The sequence below is a fragment of the Halichoerus grypus genome, chromosome 7, assembly GCF_964656455.1.
Source record: "Halichoerus grypus chromosome 7, mHalGry1.hap1.1, whole genome shotgun sequence".
Classification (NCBI taxonomy): domain Eukaryota; kingdom Metazoa; phylum Chordata; class Mammalia; order Carnivora; family Phocidae; genus Halichoerus; species Halichoerus grypus.
Genome location: NC_135718.1, coordinates 107,645,322 through 107,663,411, shown reverse-complemented (window position 1 = coordinate 107,663,411; position 18,090 = coordinate 107,645,322). Strand labels below are relative to the sequence as shown.

General features: G+C 36.3%; 1 protein-coding gene across 9 annotated transcripts in view; it reads right to left on the bottom strand.

Moving 5' to 3' along the window:
* RASAL2 (RAS protein activator like 2) overlaps positions 1 to 18,090 on the bottom strand; it is a 359,574-nt gene that overhangs the window by 118,877 nt on the left and 222,607 nt on the right. The window contains exon 1 of one of the 9 annotated variants that reach the window (XM_036120914.2): positions 17,464 to 17,619. The exons of the other annotated variants lie outside the window; for them this stretch is intronic. Within the exon in view, the coding sequence (XP_035976807.1) occupies positions 17,464 to 17,476 (13 nt within the window). The 5' untranslated portion in view covers positions 17,477 to 17,619. Of the gene's footprint in view, positions 1 to 17,463; positions 17,620 to 18,090 lie in introns of those variants that run through there. 9 annotated transcript variants of the gene reach the window in all.

Genomic DNA, 18,090 nt, shown 5'->3' with positions numbered 1-18,090 from the left:
GATTTTATTTCTTTATTTGAGAGATTTATTTCAGAGAGTATGTGAGCGCGGGTGGGGGGATGCTGGGAGGGTGGAGGGGGCAGAGGGAGAGGGTAAGAGAGTCTTAAGCAGACTGCATGCTAAGCACAAGCCTTCTTCGTGGATAAGATCTTAATCACAGATTCAATTTCTGTAATAGTTATAAGAATATTGGGGTATTCTACTACTTTTTTTATAATGATTTTATTTATTTGAAAGTGAGCGGGAGCGTGAGCATGAGCCGGGGGAGAAGAAGAGGGAGAGGGGAAAAGCAGACGCCCTGCTGAGCAGGGAGCCGGACTCGGGGCTTGATCCCAGGACCCTGGGATCATGACCTGAGCTGAACAGAAGACACTTAACTGACTGAGCCACCCAGGTGCCCCAGTATTCTACTACTTCTTGTATCAGTTTCAGTAAGTTGTATTTTCCTACAAGTTTTACTATTTCAACTGATTTTAAAATTAATTTTCATAAAGTTGTTCATAATATCTTGTAAATACTTTTATTGTATGCAAATTCAATAGCAATGTACCCTTTTCCATTCCTGATAATAATTATATTTTTCTTGATCAGTTTTGCGAGATTTCTCAATTTTAGGTCTTCTCAATTAACTGCTGATTTTCTCTACTGCATGTTTGATTTAATTCCTATTCTTTTTTAAAAATTTTTTTATTGTTATGTTAATCACCATACATCATTAGTTTTAGATGTAGTGTTCCATGATTCATTGTTTGTGTTAATTCCTATTCTTACCTTTCTTTTCTACCTTCTATTTTCTTTACTCTGCTATTTTTCTAACTTCAAGTTCTCCTCTAGCTAAATCATACAAGTTTTGATATGTAGTATTTTTATCATCATTCAGTTGAAAATATTTTCTAACTTCCATTACAATTTCTTTGTTGATCTTTGCGTTATTTAGAAGTGTCTTTTTGATGCTTTTAAGAAGATAGATTAAAAATATTTTTATTTATCCCACTAGTTGCTTTCAGGGGATTATTCAGAAACCCTTGCCCACCCTTACTGAGACAAACAGTGTACAGTATATTCTGAAGTGAAAAACATAAATTGAACTACAACATGTATTGTTTGATTCTGGTGAAAACAACACCCAGAAAAAAATATCTATACTCCTGTGCTATTCTCTCTCTCTCTCACACACACACACAGAATCTGGAAAGATAAATACTAATTGTTAATTGTAGTTACATGTGCAGAAAATAACAATTCCTGGAGTGTAAGGGAAGGAAGACCTTTTACACCTGGGCTTGATTTAAATTTGTTTTACAAGCAGCAGCTATTATTATTATTTTTTTAAATTAAGGTTTGATTTAAAATAGACCCAAGGCACCTGGGTGGCTTAGTCAGTTAAACGTCTGCCTTCGGCTTCAGGTCATGATCCTGGAGTCTCCGGATCGAGTCCCATGTCAGGCTCCCTGCTCAGTGGGGAGCCTGCTTCTCCCTCTGCCCCTCCCTCTGCTCATGCTCTCTCACTCTCTTTCAAATAAATAAAATCTTAGGAAAAAAATAAAATAAAATAGACCCAAATAATACATTCTATTATTAAAATAGATTATAAAACTATGCATCATCAGGGTAGCACTGAACTTGAGCCTTTATTCAATTAACTTCTTTGGCCTTCAGGAAACATATGAATTTATTTTACTTATGATGTCTCACAAAGAAGATCCTAAGACTCTCAGTTTTAGAGTCAAAAATCTGTATATGTCTTCTTTCTGTGTCATTCAGATTTTACATACTACCACATTCTCTTTTTTCCTCCCTTAATGGATAGGGAAAATATTTAGTGAAAAATACTGTTTTTATACAAGTTCTGTATTTCTGTTCTTCATGATGAACCACCTCAGTGTCTTTAAGTTTTCTTCAGAATCTTATTTTCTAGCCTTTCCATCCCAAAAACATGTCCAAAATTTCTTAGATATGGTACACAGAAAAGACCACAATGCTCTAATAGGGACTGTAAACTAAAACAGAAAGTTACTTAACATCTCTTAAATATTTAATGCTTATATTATGCATGTAAGTATCACCACTGCTTTCTTAACCATAATAAGGCATTACATACTGACTTCTTATCTACTGTGACCCTTAAATATCTGCATATGGTTTAACCTTTCTACCTTTTCAAAGATTTTATTTATTTGACAGAGAGATAGAGAGAGAGCACAACTAGGCAAAGTGGCAGGCAGAGGGAGAGGGAGAAGCAGGCTCCCCGTTGAGCAGGGAGCCCGACAACGTGGGGCTGGATCCCAGGACCCTGAGATCATGACCTGAGCCGAAGGCAGACGCTTAACTGACTGAGCCACCCAGGCTCCCCTAACCTTTCTACCTTTATTTATATAGAATTTTTCACTAGAAATTCTATTAACTGTCTTTGTTTTTCTGTGTTTGTAAGAGATACTTTCCAGGACTTAAAATTATACATTGAGCCTGTGAACAGCTATTTCTGCTGCTAAGTATTTAAGATGGCAACATACCAAGCATATTCAGAATTCAAAGAGTAATTGGCTTATTAGTTCATAATCTAATACAAAAATAAGTAAAAGTAAATATTCTAGAAAGATGAGTGACACAGGTTGTCAAGAATTATGAGGCATTAAATGAAAGGCATTTGTAAAGGTCTGTAATTGAAAGGCAGAATGGAAAATGGGCAGGAAACTGTCACGATGGTGAAAATATATAACATCTTTATAGGCCTAGCAGACTTAAGAGTTCCGATCTTTCTTTGACAGCAAAATAATTTGAGAAAAGGGGCGCCTGAGGGGCTCAGTTGGTTAAGCTTCTGCCTTAGGCTCAGGTCATGATCCCAGGGTCCCAGGATTGAGCCTCAAGCCGTGCTCCCTGCTCAACGAGGAGTCTGCCTCACCTTCTGCCCCTTCTCATGCTCTCTCTTTCTCTCAAATAAATAAAATCTTTTTTTTTTTAAGATTTTATTTATTTATTTGACAGAGAGAGAGATAGCGAGAGCAGGAACACAAGCAGGGGGAGTAGGGGAGGGAGAAGCAGGCTCTCTGCCTGAGCAGGGAGCCCGATGCAGGGCTCGATCCCAGGACCCTGGGATCATGACCTGAGCCGAAGGCAGACGCTTAATGACTGAGCCACCCAGGTGCCCCTCAAATAAATAAAATCTTTAAAAAAATAATTTGAGAATGGGTAGGTCTTTAACTTTTTAATTGTTTTTTTTTTTTTTAAATTCAGGACTGTTATTCATCAGTTGCTGATGAATAGGAGGTGGGGTCACATGTTCATCAACAGTTAATTTGGCATTAGCACAATTAAACACTTGTGTTTTCTATTTTATTAAAAATGGCTGGCAAACTGAATATAAAAATGCTGATATAAGAAAAAAACACAGGCCTCATAAAACTAATATAATTTAATATAATTTAATTGAAATAAAGATGAGAAATTTTTTTAAGATTTTATTTATTTGACAGAGAGAGAGAGCACAAGCAGGGAGAGTGGCAGGCAGAGGGAGAGGGAGGAGCAGGGAGTTCATATGTGGGGCTCAACCCTAGGACTCTGGGATCATGACCTGAGCCGAAGGCAGATGCCTAAATGACTGAACCACCCAGGTACCCCAAGATGAGAATTGTTAACCATGCTAGAATTGGAATATCATTAACTTCAATGGAACAATTTGCATGCAACTGTGAGGGAGGAAAAAAACACAAGAATCTTGTACACAGGCTTGGTGCTTAATATGTGGGTATGTATGGTACCCACATTCTAGTATAATCCCCTACCCTTGGGTGTAGGTGGGGCCTAGGATCTCTTAATATGATGGACAGCCACACTTGATTAGGTTACATTATATGGCAAAGATGATGGTATATTCACTCTCATGATTATGTGACGTTATATTGAACTCCATCACTGCAGACTGGAGTAAAATTCTCTCACTGGCTTTGAAGAAGTAAGCTGTCATATTTTGAGAGTGTCGTGGGAATGAGGCCCATAGATGGTTTCTAGAAGATAGTATTTATTTATTTTGAATATTAACCCCTTATCAAGTTTCATTTGTAAATATCTTCTCTCACTCAGATTTCCTTTTTGTATTTTTTTAAAGATTTTTTTTTTAAGTGATCTCTATATCCAACATGGGGCTCGAACTTACAACCCTGAGATCAAGAGTTGCATGCTTTCCCAACTGAACAAGCCAGGTGCCCCTCCTTTTAGTATTGTTGATGGTTTCCTTCGCTGTGTAAAAGGTTTTTAGTTTGATGTAGTCCCAACTATAAATCTTTGCTTTTGCTTCCCTTGCCTGAAGAGACAGATCCATAGAAGTACAGCTAAGACTGCTGCCCAAGAGTTTACTGCTTATGTTTTCTTTTAGGACTTTTAATGATCTCATGTCTTACATTTTTGTATATAGTATAAGAAAGTGGTCCAGTTTCAAGCTTTTGCATGTAGCTTTTGAATGTAGTTTTCCCAACACCATTCACTGAAGAAACTGTGTTTTCCCCATTGTGTGTTCTTGCCTCCTTTGTCATAGATTAACTGACCACGTAAGTGTGGGTTTATTTCTGGGCTCTCTATTCTGTTCCAATAATCTACATGTCTACTTTTGAGCCAGTATCATACTGTTTTGATTACTACAGCTTTATAGTATAATTTGAAATCTGGGAGTGTGATACCTTCAGCTTTGTTCTTCTTTCTCCAGATTGCTTTGGCTATTCAAGGGCTGTTCATTTTTGTTCTGTGAAAAATACTATTGGTATTCTGATAGGGATTGCGTTGAATCTATAGATTGGTTTGGGTAATATGGATATTTTTATAATATTAATTCTTCCAATCTATGAATGTGGAATATCCTTCCATTTGTTTCTGTCATCTCAATTTCTTTCATCAATGTCTGACAGTTTTCAGAGTATAGGTCTTGTACCTCCTTGGTTAAATTTATTCCTGGGTCTTTTATTCTTTATAATACAATTGTAAGTGGAACTGTTTTCTTAATTTCTCTTTCTACTAGTCTATTAGTGTATAGAAATGCAACAGATTTCTGTATATTAATTTTGTATTCTGCAATTTTACTGAATTCATTTATTACTTCTAATAGGTTTTTTTGGTGGAGTCTTAGGGTTTTCTATAGCATCATGTCAGCTGCAAATAGTGGCAGTTTTACTTCTTTCTTACCAGTTTGGCTGTCTTTTATTTCTGTTTCTTGTTTGCTTGCTGTGGGTAGGACTTCCAGTATATTCAACATAAAGAGGAGATAGTGGACATCCTTGTCTTGTTCCTGATCTCAAGAGTAAAAGCTTTCGGCTTTTTACCATTAAGTATAATGTCAGCTGTGGGTTTGTCACATATGTCTTTATTATATTGAAGTATGTTCCGTCTAAACCCAATTTGTTGATAGTTTTTATATGAACGGATGTTGAATTTTATCAAATGTGTTTTCTCTATTGAGATGACCATATGATTTTTATCGTTCATTTTGTTAGTGTAGTATATCATGTTGATTGACTTGTGGATACTGAATGATCCTTGAATCCCTGCAATGAACCCCACTTGATCCTAGTGAATGATCCTTTTAATGTATTGTTGAATTTGGTTTGTTAATATTTTGTTGAAGATTTTTGCATCTGTGCTCATCAGGGATACTGGCCTGCAATTTTTTTGTAGTGTCTGTCTGGTTTTGGTATCAGGGTTAATGCTGGCCTTGTGAATAAATCTGGAAGCCTTTCTTCCTCTTCTATTTTTTTGTAACAGTCTGAGAAGGATAAATATTAATTCTTCTTTAAATGTCTTGTAGAATTCACCTGTGAAGCCATTTGATCCTGGACTTTTGTTTGTTGGAAATTTTTTGATTACTGATTCAATTTTGTTATAAGTAATCTATCTGTTCAGATTTTCTATTTCTTCCTGACTCAGTCTGGGGAGATTGTATGTTTCTAGGAATTTATTCATTTCTTCTAGGTTATCCTATTTGTTGGTATATAATTCTTCATAGTAATCTCTTCTAATCATTTGTATTTGTGTGATGTCAGTTGTAATTTGTCCTCTTTCATCTGTGATTTTATTTGAGTCTATTCTTTTTTCTTGATGATTCTGGCTAAAGGTTTATCAATTTTGTTTTTCTTTTCAAAGAACCAGCTCTTAGTTTCATTGGTCTTTTCTAATTTTTTCAGTCTCTATCTCATTTATTTCTGAACTACATTATTTTCTTCCTTCTACTAACTTGAGCTTTGTTTGCTCTTTTTCTAGTTCCTTTAGGTATAAGGTTAGATTGTTTGAGATCTTTCTATTATCTTGAAGTAGTCTATAAACTTCCCTCTAAGAACTCCTTTTCCTACATCTCAAAGTTTTTGAACTGTTGTGTTTCCATTTTCATTTGTCTCCAGTTATTTATTTATTTATTTATTTATATTTGCTCTTTGACTTCCTTGTTGACCCATGGGTTGTTTAGCCTCCATGTGTTTGTGGTTTTTTCCAATTTTTTTCTTCTAATTGATTTTTAGTTTCATACCATTGTGGTCAGAAAAGAGGCCTGATATTATTTCAATCTTCTTAAGTTTACTGAGATTTGTTTTGTGGCCTAACATGTGATCCATCCTGGAGAATGTTCTATGTGCACTTGAGAAGCATGTGTACTCTGTTATTTTTGGATGGAATGATTTGTATATATCCATTAAGTCTGTCTGGTCTACTGTGTTGATCAAAGCCACTGTTTCCATATTGATTTTCTGTCCGGATGATCTATCCATTGATGTAAGTGGGGTGCAGTCCCCTACTATTACTGTATTACTTTCAATTTCCCCCTTTATATCTGTTAATATTTGCTTCATGTATTTAAGTGCTCTAGTGTTGAGTGCATAGATATTTACAATTGTTACATCCTCTTTCTTAATTGATCCCTTTACCATTATGTAATATCCTTCTTTGTTATTTATTACAGTCTTCCTTAAAGTCTGTTTTGTCTGATACAAATATTGCTACTCTAGCTTTTTTTCTCCATCTATTTGCATGAAACATCATTTTCCATCCCTTCACTTTCAGTCTGTGCCATTAGGTTTGAGGTTAGTGTCTTGTAGGCAGCATATAGATATGTCTTTTTTTTTTTTAATCCATTCAGCTACCCTATGTCTTTTGATTGGAGCAGTTAGTCCATTTATATTTAATGTAATTATTGATAGGTATGTACTGATTGCCATTTTGTTCATTGTTTTCTGATTTTTTTTTGTAGTTCTTTGTTCCTATCTTCTTCTCTTGCCCTCTTCCCTTGTGATTTGATGACTTTCTTAGTATTATGCTTAGATTCCATGCTCTTTTTTGTGTGTGTATCTATTATAGGGTTTTGATTTGTGGTTACCATGAGGTTCATATGTAACATCCTATGTATACGTACAGCAGTCTATGTTAAGTTGATGGCTGCTTAAGTTTGAACACATTCTAAAAGCACCACATTTTTACTACTCCCCTCCACATTTTATGCATGCTATATTATACATTTTTTATTTTGTGTATCCCTTAACTAATTTTAGTAGATATAATTGATCTTAGTAACTTTTGTCTTTTAATATTTTAATCTTCATATTAGCTTTATAAGTCTGATCTACTTACTACCTTTACTGTAGATTTGCTTTTACTAGTGAAATCTTTTCCTTTGATAATTTTCTTATTTATAGTTACGGACTTTTCTTTTTTGCTTAAAGAAGTCCTTTTCACATTTCTTGTAAGTCCAGTTTTGTGGTGATGAACTCCTTTAACTTTTGTTTGCCTGGGAAACTCTCTCTCCTTTAATTCTGAATGATAACCTTGCTGGGTATCATACTCCTGGTTAGTAGCCACCTTCTTCTGGCCTACAAAGTTTCTGTTGAAAAATCAGGTGATAGCCTATGGGCTTGTATAGCAAATGTAACCATTTGCTTTCCTCTTGCTGCTTTTAAGATTCTCTTGTACATAATTATTTGCTTTTATCTTGCTGCTTTTAAGATTCTCTCTTTAATTTTTGACAGTTTCATCATTATTTATATTGGCTTGAACTTCCTTGGGTTCATCTGGTTGGGGGCTGTGTTTCCTGGACCTGGATGTCTCTTTCCTTCCCCAGGTTAGGTAAGTTGTCAGCTATTATTTTTTCAAATAAGTTTTCTGCCCCATTTTCTCTCTCTTTTCTCCTTCTGGGAGGAAACCCTATAAGGCAAATGTTTGTATGTTTGATTCTGTTTCCCAGAGATCCTTTAACCTATCCTCATTTTTTAAAATTCTTTTTTGTTGTTTTTGTTCAGCTTGGGTGATCACCACTACCCTGACTTCCAGATTGATGATCTGCATCCTCTAATCTGTATCCTCTGCATCCTCTAATCTGCAGCAGATTCCCTCAAGTTTATTTTTCATTTCAGTTATTTTTTCAGCTGATTATTTTTAAATATTTTTTTCTCTTTTTGATGAAGTTCTCACTGAGTTCATCCATTCTTCCCTCAATTTCGATAAGAATCTTTATGGCCATTACCTTGAACCCCTTATTAGACAGACTTCTTACCTCAGTTTTGTTTAGTTATTTTTCTGAGGTTTTGTCTTTTTCTTTCCTTTGGAACATATTCCTCTCTTTATTTTAGCTGATTCTCTGCATTTCTTTTTTTTTTTTTTTTAAGATTTTTATTTATTTATCAGAGAGAGAGACAGAGGCAGGCAGAGGGAGAAGCAGGCTCCTTGCTGAGCAAGGAGCCCGATGTGGGACTCGATCCCAGGACCCTGGGATCATGACCTGAGCCGAAGGTAGAGGCTTAACCGACTGAGCCACCCAGGCATCCCGATTCTCTGCGTTTCTACATATTAGGTAGATCGGCTATGTCTCCTGGTCTTAAAACTAGTGGCCTTATATAGAAGGGCATCCTGCCCCCAATCATCAGAAGTAGGAATTCCAGGGGTGTCCCCTGTGTGGGCTGCAAGAAGCCTCCTATTGTGATTGAGCCGGGACAGCTGTGGGTGTGCTGGTATGCAGGGCTGGACTCTCAGCCAGCTGCACATGTTGCAGGTGTACTAGTGGGTGAGGTTGGCCCGTACCGCACTGGGTAGGAGTAGTAGGTAATCATTGTGGGGGGACATTGGTCCCGACTGAGGCTGCCCGCTAGGTGTGGAAGGGTTGGAGTCACTTTGGAGGGGCATCTGCCAGGGCAGACAGGTTGGGTGGGGCAGGTCCACAGGGGAATGCCAGAGCAGGGCGAGTGGCGCTAGTAAAAGTAGATGAAGAGTGTCAGAACTGACTCCTGCCAGCATCCAGCCAGCTAGGCTAAGAGGGGGCAAGAGAAATGGTACCCACCAGCATTTCTATTCCTGGAGAAAGTTCCTATAGAACCCTTATTTCCAGCACATGCCCTAAAATTAGTCAATAAATCTTCATGTATAACCCAGGTGCTTTTCCAACTGCCACCTCTGTGCTGGGTCTTGAACCAGGTGATATAATGTGCTGGCGCTTTAAGAGTAGAGTCTTAGTTTCCTATAGTCCTCTGGCTCTTCTGGAGTTAAACTCCAATAATTTTCAAAGGCAAACACTGTGGGAGCTCATCTTCTTGGTGCAGATTCTCAGGGTTGGGGGTGCCCGATATGGGGCTCGATCCCCTCACTTCTCAGGGAGGACATTCTATGCCTGTGATATCCCCCAACTTGTGGGTCACTGTGCCAGGGATTTGGTTCCTGTGTTTCTGCCCCTCCTACCATTCCCAATGTGGCTTTTATTCTATATCTGTGGAAGAGCTGTTCTGCTAGTTTTCAGGTCATTTTCAGAGTGAGTTACTTTATATGTAGTTGTATCCTTGGTGTGTCCATGGGAGGAAATGAGCTCAAGATCCTCCTACTCCACTATCCTCCCCCTTCCTTATTATAAAATATTTTTAAAATTGAGGTATGACATATGAAAATTAGTGTTTTATATGGTACACTCAGAGCTTGCAAAAAAAATCTATGATTTACATAGTGCAATTTTATTTTGAAAATATATATGCAAGTCTGGTCTCTCAGATACCTTCACCATCTAATCCTTTAAATGACCCAAAATGTAAAGTCCTTTACAGTACACACAGACTAGACAACTTTCAATATGAAAATAAACATGGCATCATTCCTCAACCCCTACATAAACAAAAAGGACTTTCAAAGAATATCAACATCTTAGAAGTTTGCTTAGTTTTCTGGTTTTGTTTTTTGGATTTTTTAAAATCAAGATGGAGAAATTATAGAAATACCTTTTCTCAAACACTTTGCTGAAGTATAAGATACACTCAGAAAAGTGTATAAATAATGAGTATACAGGTCAATAAATTTTCTCAAATGTAACTCATCCCAATAACCAGCATCGGGATTAAACAAAATAAGACAAAACAGAACATTGCCAGCAACCAAATGCCTCCTTTATATACCCTTTCCAGTCATTACCCCATACAGATAATCACCACCCTGACTTGATCACCTCCGATGAGTTTGAACTATATATAAATGGAATCATACAGTGTATATATTCTTTTGAGACTTTTTATGCTCAACATACATTTGTGAGATTTATTCTGTTGCATGAAGCAGTAGTTTATTCTTTGCCAATGTTGTAGAGAATTCCATTGTGTAAGCAAACCATTCTATCCATTCTGCTGATGAACATTTGGGTAGTTTCTGATTTTTAGCTGTTTTAAATGGTGCTATTATGAACATTTTTGTACAGGTTTTTGGGTGGGCCTATTTATGCATTCTTTTGGTACATAAATAAGTCTGGACTTGCTGAGTCATGGAGCATTGTTCAGCTTTACTAGATATTGTCAAACAGTGCTCCAAAATAGTTATAAAATTTATACTTCCATCAGCAGTATAAAAATTCCTTTTGTTCTAGATTCTTGTCAACATTTGGTGTTTTCTATTTTTCTTATTTTAGACATTCTGATGGCTACGGAATTCCATTTTGGTTTAAATTTGCATTTCCCTGATAACTAATAAAACCGAGTATCTTTCTGTACGCTGAATGGCCATCTGGTTCGCTTCTTTTGTAAAATGGGCATTCAAGTCTGACCTTTTTCTCACTGATGTGTAGGAGTTTGTTATATATAATCACTGGATAATAAAAATTTAAAATTTCTCTTTTCAAACAAAACAAATGAATAAGCAAATGAAAAGCGGAATCTGACCTATAAATATAGGGAACAAACTGATGATTACCACAGCAGAGGGGAGAAGGGAGTATGGGGAAAATGGGTGAAGGGGAATGGGAGATACAGGCTTCCAGTGACAGAATGAATAAGTCACAGAAATAAAAGGCACAGCATAACGAACACAGTCAATGATACTGTAATAGGTTGTATGATGAGAGACGGTAGTTACACTTGTGGTGAGCATAGTATAACACATAGAGAAGTTGAGTCACTATGTTGTACACCTGAAACTAATATAATATTGTATGTCAACTATACTCAAATAAAAAAATAAAATAAAATTTTCTTTTTTCAGATTGTCAGAGAAAAATGTAACATAAGCAACATCTGGATTAAACTGAAGAACGTTAAAACAGTTTCTATTCTCCTGTAACATGGGTTTGACAGGGGAAAAGAGAAATAAAAAGTCTATCTTTAAATATTTAAGAACTAAGCAAAATGAAATGGGATTATAATTTCTGACGCTGGGAGAAACCTAGTGGGAAACTGTCATAAATTACTGTACTTTGTAGCAATAAAATAGTCATACCCTGAAGCTCACTATTTCTTGTTAATTAAAATTTCATTGTCAAATACATTTTGCAGTTTGCTCACAGGAACATGTTTCTGAAAATAAAACAACAACAAATAAAACAACAACTGGTAAATAATTGGTTGGATCTTCCTTTTAAAGGACCAGACAAAAGCCTGAGTTCTGATTTTAAATACCCTTCCATTTAAAAACAAAATAGGGTCGCCTGAGCGGCTCAGTCAGTTAAGTGTCTGACTTTTGTTTCAGCTCAGGTCATGATCTTAGGGTCGTGAGATTGAGCCCCACGTCAGGTTCTGCACTGGGTGTGGAGTCTGCTTAGGATTCCCTCTCTCCCTCTCCCTCTGCCCTTCCCCCTGCTTATACTGTCTCTTTCTCTCTAAAATAAGTAAAATAAAATCTTTAAAAAAAATGAAAACAAAACACCCCACCCCACCCCCCAAAAAAACACCCCTGAAATAAAGTGGTGTCATCATGGGTTTACCTAAACAGTTCCACTGAGGCACCGGTGACAAACAAATCTAGGTCCACTAGGCTGCTGCCTTTCTCATTACAATAAATTCCCTCTGCATAGTATATTTTGGTTTTGTATTAGCTAAAAAATGTTTCTAAGGGAGATTAGTTTTCATTCCTGTAATGACAGCAGTAACTCCTAGGATTTTTTTCTTTATACCATGTTTTTGGTTTTGTTAATAAAAATGGTTGACACCAGGTCCAATTGAAAAAAATAAACTACTTTTTTGAAAATTTACCTTTAGAGATTGACCATCAACAAATATAAATACTGAGTGCTACATTTGTAAGGGAAGGAAATGAAGAAAATGACTAAAAATGTATTTCAAAATTTTAGCAATTGTAGCTATGCAAATATATACAATCAAAATAATAGTACTGGTAAAATAGAGTGACATTTATTGTTTCAGGAAACTACTGTGCTGTTTCACCGAACTTCATTCAAGTGGAGGCAAAATGCTTCAAGGAAAATCTCACGGTGTATGTAAGCAAATTCTATAGAAGATAAAATAAAGACTTTAATTCATTAAAACTCGTCTTGAATTTCAGCTGTGTAATGGTGACTCACAAAAATGAGACCAACTACTATGTGATGCTATTCCTCTAACCACATGAAGAAAACAATTAATCTGTTACCTTTCTTTGAATGATTATTTCTTATACTTTGAGAAAATGTTAATAAGAAATATTGTATGATCATACTGAGCTAACTCTTAGAAATGAGCTCTTTACAACAAGCTCTTGGTATGCAAAAGATGATTATCATTCCCTGTTAAGAGACTTATCATACCTTGTCCTGTTCTTTGACTGAACAAACCCATTTCTTTCTTTTTTTTTTTTTTAAAGATTTTTTATTTATTTATTTGAGACAGAGAGAATGAGAGAGAGAGAGAGCACATGAGAGGGGGGAGGGTCAGAGGGAGAAGCAGGCTCCCTGCCAAGCAGGGAGCCCGATGCGGGACTCGATCCAGGGACTCCAGGATCATGACCTGAGCCGAAGGCAGTCGCTTAACCAACTGAGCCACCCAGGCGCCCCAAACCCATTTCTTTCTATATATTCACACAGGCTAGATTTTTTTTCTGGCTCTTCTTGCACTCACTTTGACATATCATTCCTTTTTTTTAAAAAAAAAAAAAAGGAAATAAATTATTTTATATTCTATGTGTTTCTGGCAACAGGAGTTGTAGAAGTAGAGACCCAAACATCTTACTTTCTCCTATCTGACCCAACAGACGAGAACTCAAATCAACTACACTACACACCACCCATTTGAAGTATAATTTAACAAAAAAGTTACCAACTAGAATATTAAAGAGTAGAAGAATATCCAGTTTTTCTAGTCTTCACATTAACTAAAGGTATTGTCTATGAATAGTTAACTATGTAAAAGTGCTGTTAACATTTTTTCAAAGGCACTCCACAGTCTTTGGAATTAGATGCAAGACATCAGAGTTAGCAACTCGTCCAACAGGTTGGCTGTCCTATGTGACACCTGATCCTGAATGACACTTGCTTGATCCTGGCAGTTTAAGTTGCTTACTTTAGAAAGCCTGACATAAGAAAGAGCAAGCAGAACAAGGTAGCTTTTTCTTCTTCAAAGAATAGCACTGCACTAACTTAAAATAACTTTTCAAGTTGCTGCTTCAGCAATTCATTTACTCCTAAAATACTGTAAACCTGAGAATGACAGAAATATGGAATCTCTATAGAGTCAAATTATTCATAAGAACTCCTCACTGGTTCCCTCTCTAGTTTTTAACTTCATAGTACTCCGAATTCAACTGAATGGTAAAGTCTGAGTAGGGGCATGGAGGACACTAGAGAAGATAAAGACCATCTGAATTTTAATGACTGATTCACTAAATCTCTCTTACTTGTCAAGTATGTACAAAGAAAGTATTATCACCGGCAATGCTTAAGGCTTCCAAACACAAGCTGAGATCATACCCATAATTAAATGTGGAATCTGGTAGACTGAATCCCAATAAGCACTAAAAAAAAAAAAGGAAGAAGAAGAAAGGCAACTATAAGAGGAGTCATATTGCTGAGTCACGACTCATTTTTTTTTTTGAATCATTGTTCACAGTAAACAACAGAACATAATCATTTTTTCCCCTCTCTTCACTAAAAACTAGATATTTTAAGGAAATTTACACAACTCAAGTATAAGAATCTGGTGAAATTTACTTCACAATAATCAACTACTCCTTTACTAAAACCAATGTACAGGGAATTAAAAACAAGAACCGCCATGAACAACCACTAGAGAGCATGAAAGAACAGGAGAGAACAGAAAGAACAAAGCCAGACTGTAACACTTTTTCTCACTAGAGGCCAGTGAAGGTCAAGAATGAAGCAGAAGGGGAAATACATCCATCTTGTATACATAAAAGGATTCTCAGAGTTTTGAGTGAATAATCAGGTAACTTTTACAAGTAAACAATTAATCTGACAACTCAGAACGTTTTAGATGTCCAGCCTCAAGCCCTTGCTCTTGGTCTGTCTTTTGTTTGAAAAGATTTCATTCTTACAGTTTTAACTGGGATACAAAACACAAAATTATATCTAAGAGGTAGAAAGAAACTGCAGCGAGAAAGAAGAAAGAGCAACTCCTTTGAAAGAGACAAAAGTTTTAATCAACTATAGCCAACCTTTTATTAGACAAATGTCATCGCTATATTGCAAAGCTCTTTACCTTTGAAAATTTAGTATAAAAACTGTATTTCTATGGAGAGAGAAATGTATATATATTTCATGAAAAAATATTTTAAAGAAATTAATATCAAGGAAAAGCCATCAGGAGAGAAAAGGGGTCTGCCTCAAGAAAACACTGGTCAAAGGAGAATTATTTCATATCCATATGAGAGCTTCTTTCCTTATGCCACTCATTTCGCTCCACCCCTTCTATTCCCATTTAAATACTGTCTTTTGTCACACAATTGCTTATAATTGCTTTTCTCGACCATGTAAAGTATAAACCTGCATAATCTTATAACTGTATTCAGGAGAGGAAAAGGAATATGTGTTTCCTTCTAATATTTTCTCTTTCTAAGGCATGGTAGTGAGTTTTATAAAGGTTAGTTTGGTTAATAAAATAGCTTCTTTCATTTTAGATTAGTAAAATACCAGCACTAGATTAATGACATCTGACTGTTTCTGACGTGGAGAAATACACTCAGGCCAAACGTCCAACCTAATATCTATCCATCTATCTAACTATCTATCTATCAATCATCTATCTATCTAGCAATCATACACACACATAACACACACATATCATGGCAGTCCCTTCACATGCTCCATGAAGGATAAAAGACAAGAGAAAAATCTAAGCTGTGTGTAATACAACATGAACAGTGCTAATTGGAGAGAGCATTATGTCCTCATTCTCACAGTCATCAAGTCCTCTTATAAACAGTGTGCTTAAATAATGGATTCTGCACTAAGACAAACAGTCTCTTGTTTCCTACTGGGTGGAGAATGCACTTTGTAATTTGGTTTCCGATAGCCAAGAGCAGTAATGAAACTATTCCTTACAACTTACTGCTCATCCCACACAGACTTGTAAATCACCACACAGGCCCTGTCGAAAACTGGAATGAGCAGGTCAAGCTTTAACACAAAAGGGCCACATCCCTTCACTGTGCTTATAGCCACATTGAGCTAACTTGTTCCCAGGAGCTGTAAAGAGCCATGACAGATCCTTTTGACAGCGGCTATCTCTACTATTTAGCTCACTAGAATAGTGTGGCCTCTCTCAACCCCACAACGGTCTGTGCAAAAATGGAAAGGGCAGCAACCTTTTTTAGAGACTACATGAAAATGTATGAAGACAGATGTCCACTGTCTGTGGTGGCTCTCGAACTTCTCCACTTAAGTTATCCTCTAACACATAATTCATGAGAGGGAGTAAAAGAGGACCCTTACAAATGGAGAGAAACAGAGCTGGACCTTGGATAAGGAAGCAAGTGGTCCACAAACGGCTGGATAATTTAAAAACATTCTCTCACATTAAAAAATAATAATAATAAACACAGAGAAGGCACTGAATATGGAATAATTTTTTGCTTCCTGTAAATAGATACAAATCACAAAATCAGAGAAAAGCTTACTAAAAGTATACAGAAAATTGCTAAGTCCTAAAGTCTTCAAGAGAAATTAAAGTCAATTTGAAAGGATTTTAATTTCACATACAAATATTCAGAATATGCCACAGCTATTAATTGTTTATATAAAAGCAGAATGCACACTATAGCCATTTTCCTTAACTGAAAGCCATTTTTTTCTTCTGATACTTTGTTATATATTTTTGGTTTTGATTGAGAGTGTGGTATTAATACTGATTTGATGACATCCAGCCCCCAGTATCTCTTTCCCATAAGATTTTAATCTAGGTTTATAATGCATTTGATCTATTTATGCAATAACTCATGCTACTTGAGGCCAACAGATACAGTATAGAGAAAATATACACCCTAAAAATAACTGGTACCATGAAAACAACAGTAAACTGAAAATCAGGAGATGTAGATTTTCATTTCAATTCTGTTTCTTGAGCATGCACTAAATCCCCTAGTCCTCAATGTTCTCATTGAAAATGGAGAGACTGGCCTGTAGATGATCTCTAAAATCTTGTTCAGATTTAATTTTCAATGAGCTAATTGCTTAAAGTCTCTAACTTGTCATCTATTGGCAAAGGATATTAAAAGTCTACCTTGGACGGAAAGAACAAGCCAAGTTCTCATCTGAATGCTCTACTGTTGTGTACAGATCCAACCTGTTGAACTTTCTGAATGACAAAGATTTATTTATGTGCTTCTGAGACTCAAGCAAGGCTATTAAATTCTTACTGATGGTCAATATATTTTGTCTCCTTCAAAGAGAAATGAGCTGCATCCATTCCCAGTCATCTTAATATTTCATAAAGGATTTTGGGGAAGATCCAGAATAAGAATCCACTTCAAATTATTAAAGGAACAAGTAAATGCTGCATTGTTAATATTTTGCTATGACTGTTGCCCTTTTAATTTATCTGGCTCTTCTTGGGCTGGATTTTGTACTGGAATGCTGATAGCTTCCACACAATATTCCTGTGAACTGACAGGAATGAAAACCAACCTATTTCTTTAAAGCCAATAATCACAAAGGTTAGCAGTCATTGTATTTGTGTAATAAATATAAACCTCCACATTCCCTTTAAATATATACAAACTTAATTTCAGACTCAGACAGACTCGAGGAACTCTTACCTGGGACCTGCATTCTGCGAAGTTTCTGGGTGTTGCTAACATGATCCTTCCGGCATGCCAGTCAGAAATTCAAAACACTTGTATACCGTCCTCGCCCGAGCTCGCTCTGGCTGGCGCTCGTGCTCTCTTTTTGCTCTCGCTCTGTGCCTCAGACAGTTTGGAATGCAGAAAAGCCAGAGCCAATGCTAGTCAAACTCAAGCCTTTTTTTCTTTTCCCCAGTTCTTTTGCTACAGAGCGCTAAACAATAGCCACCCTTTCTTACTCACTGCATCTCACTTGCACAGCACTGGGTGCAGGCAATCTACTTTAGGAGAAGCAATGGATTTACCAAGCTAGAAAATTCATTTCTTTCTGTCCCAAGAGGCAGTAGGATGGATGTGTGCATCTCTGCATTTTAAGAAGGGACTTTTTTTTTTTTTAAAGAAATCTATTTCAAAATCTGTCATATTTTAGGGAAACAAAAAATAACACAAATTTCAGAGATGCTTATTTTGAATGTTACTATGATGAATTAAAACATAAACTTTTCAAAGTCCAAAAACCAGGTAAATATCTTACAACTAATGTGGTCTAATACACATATTAATATATTAAATTCACTCCGTAGATCACCTTGTTACAACAGA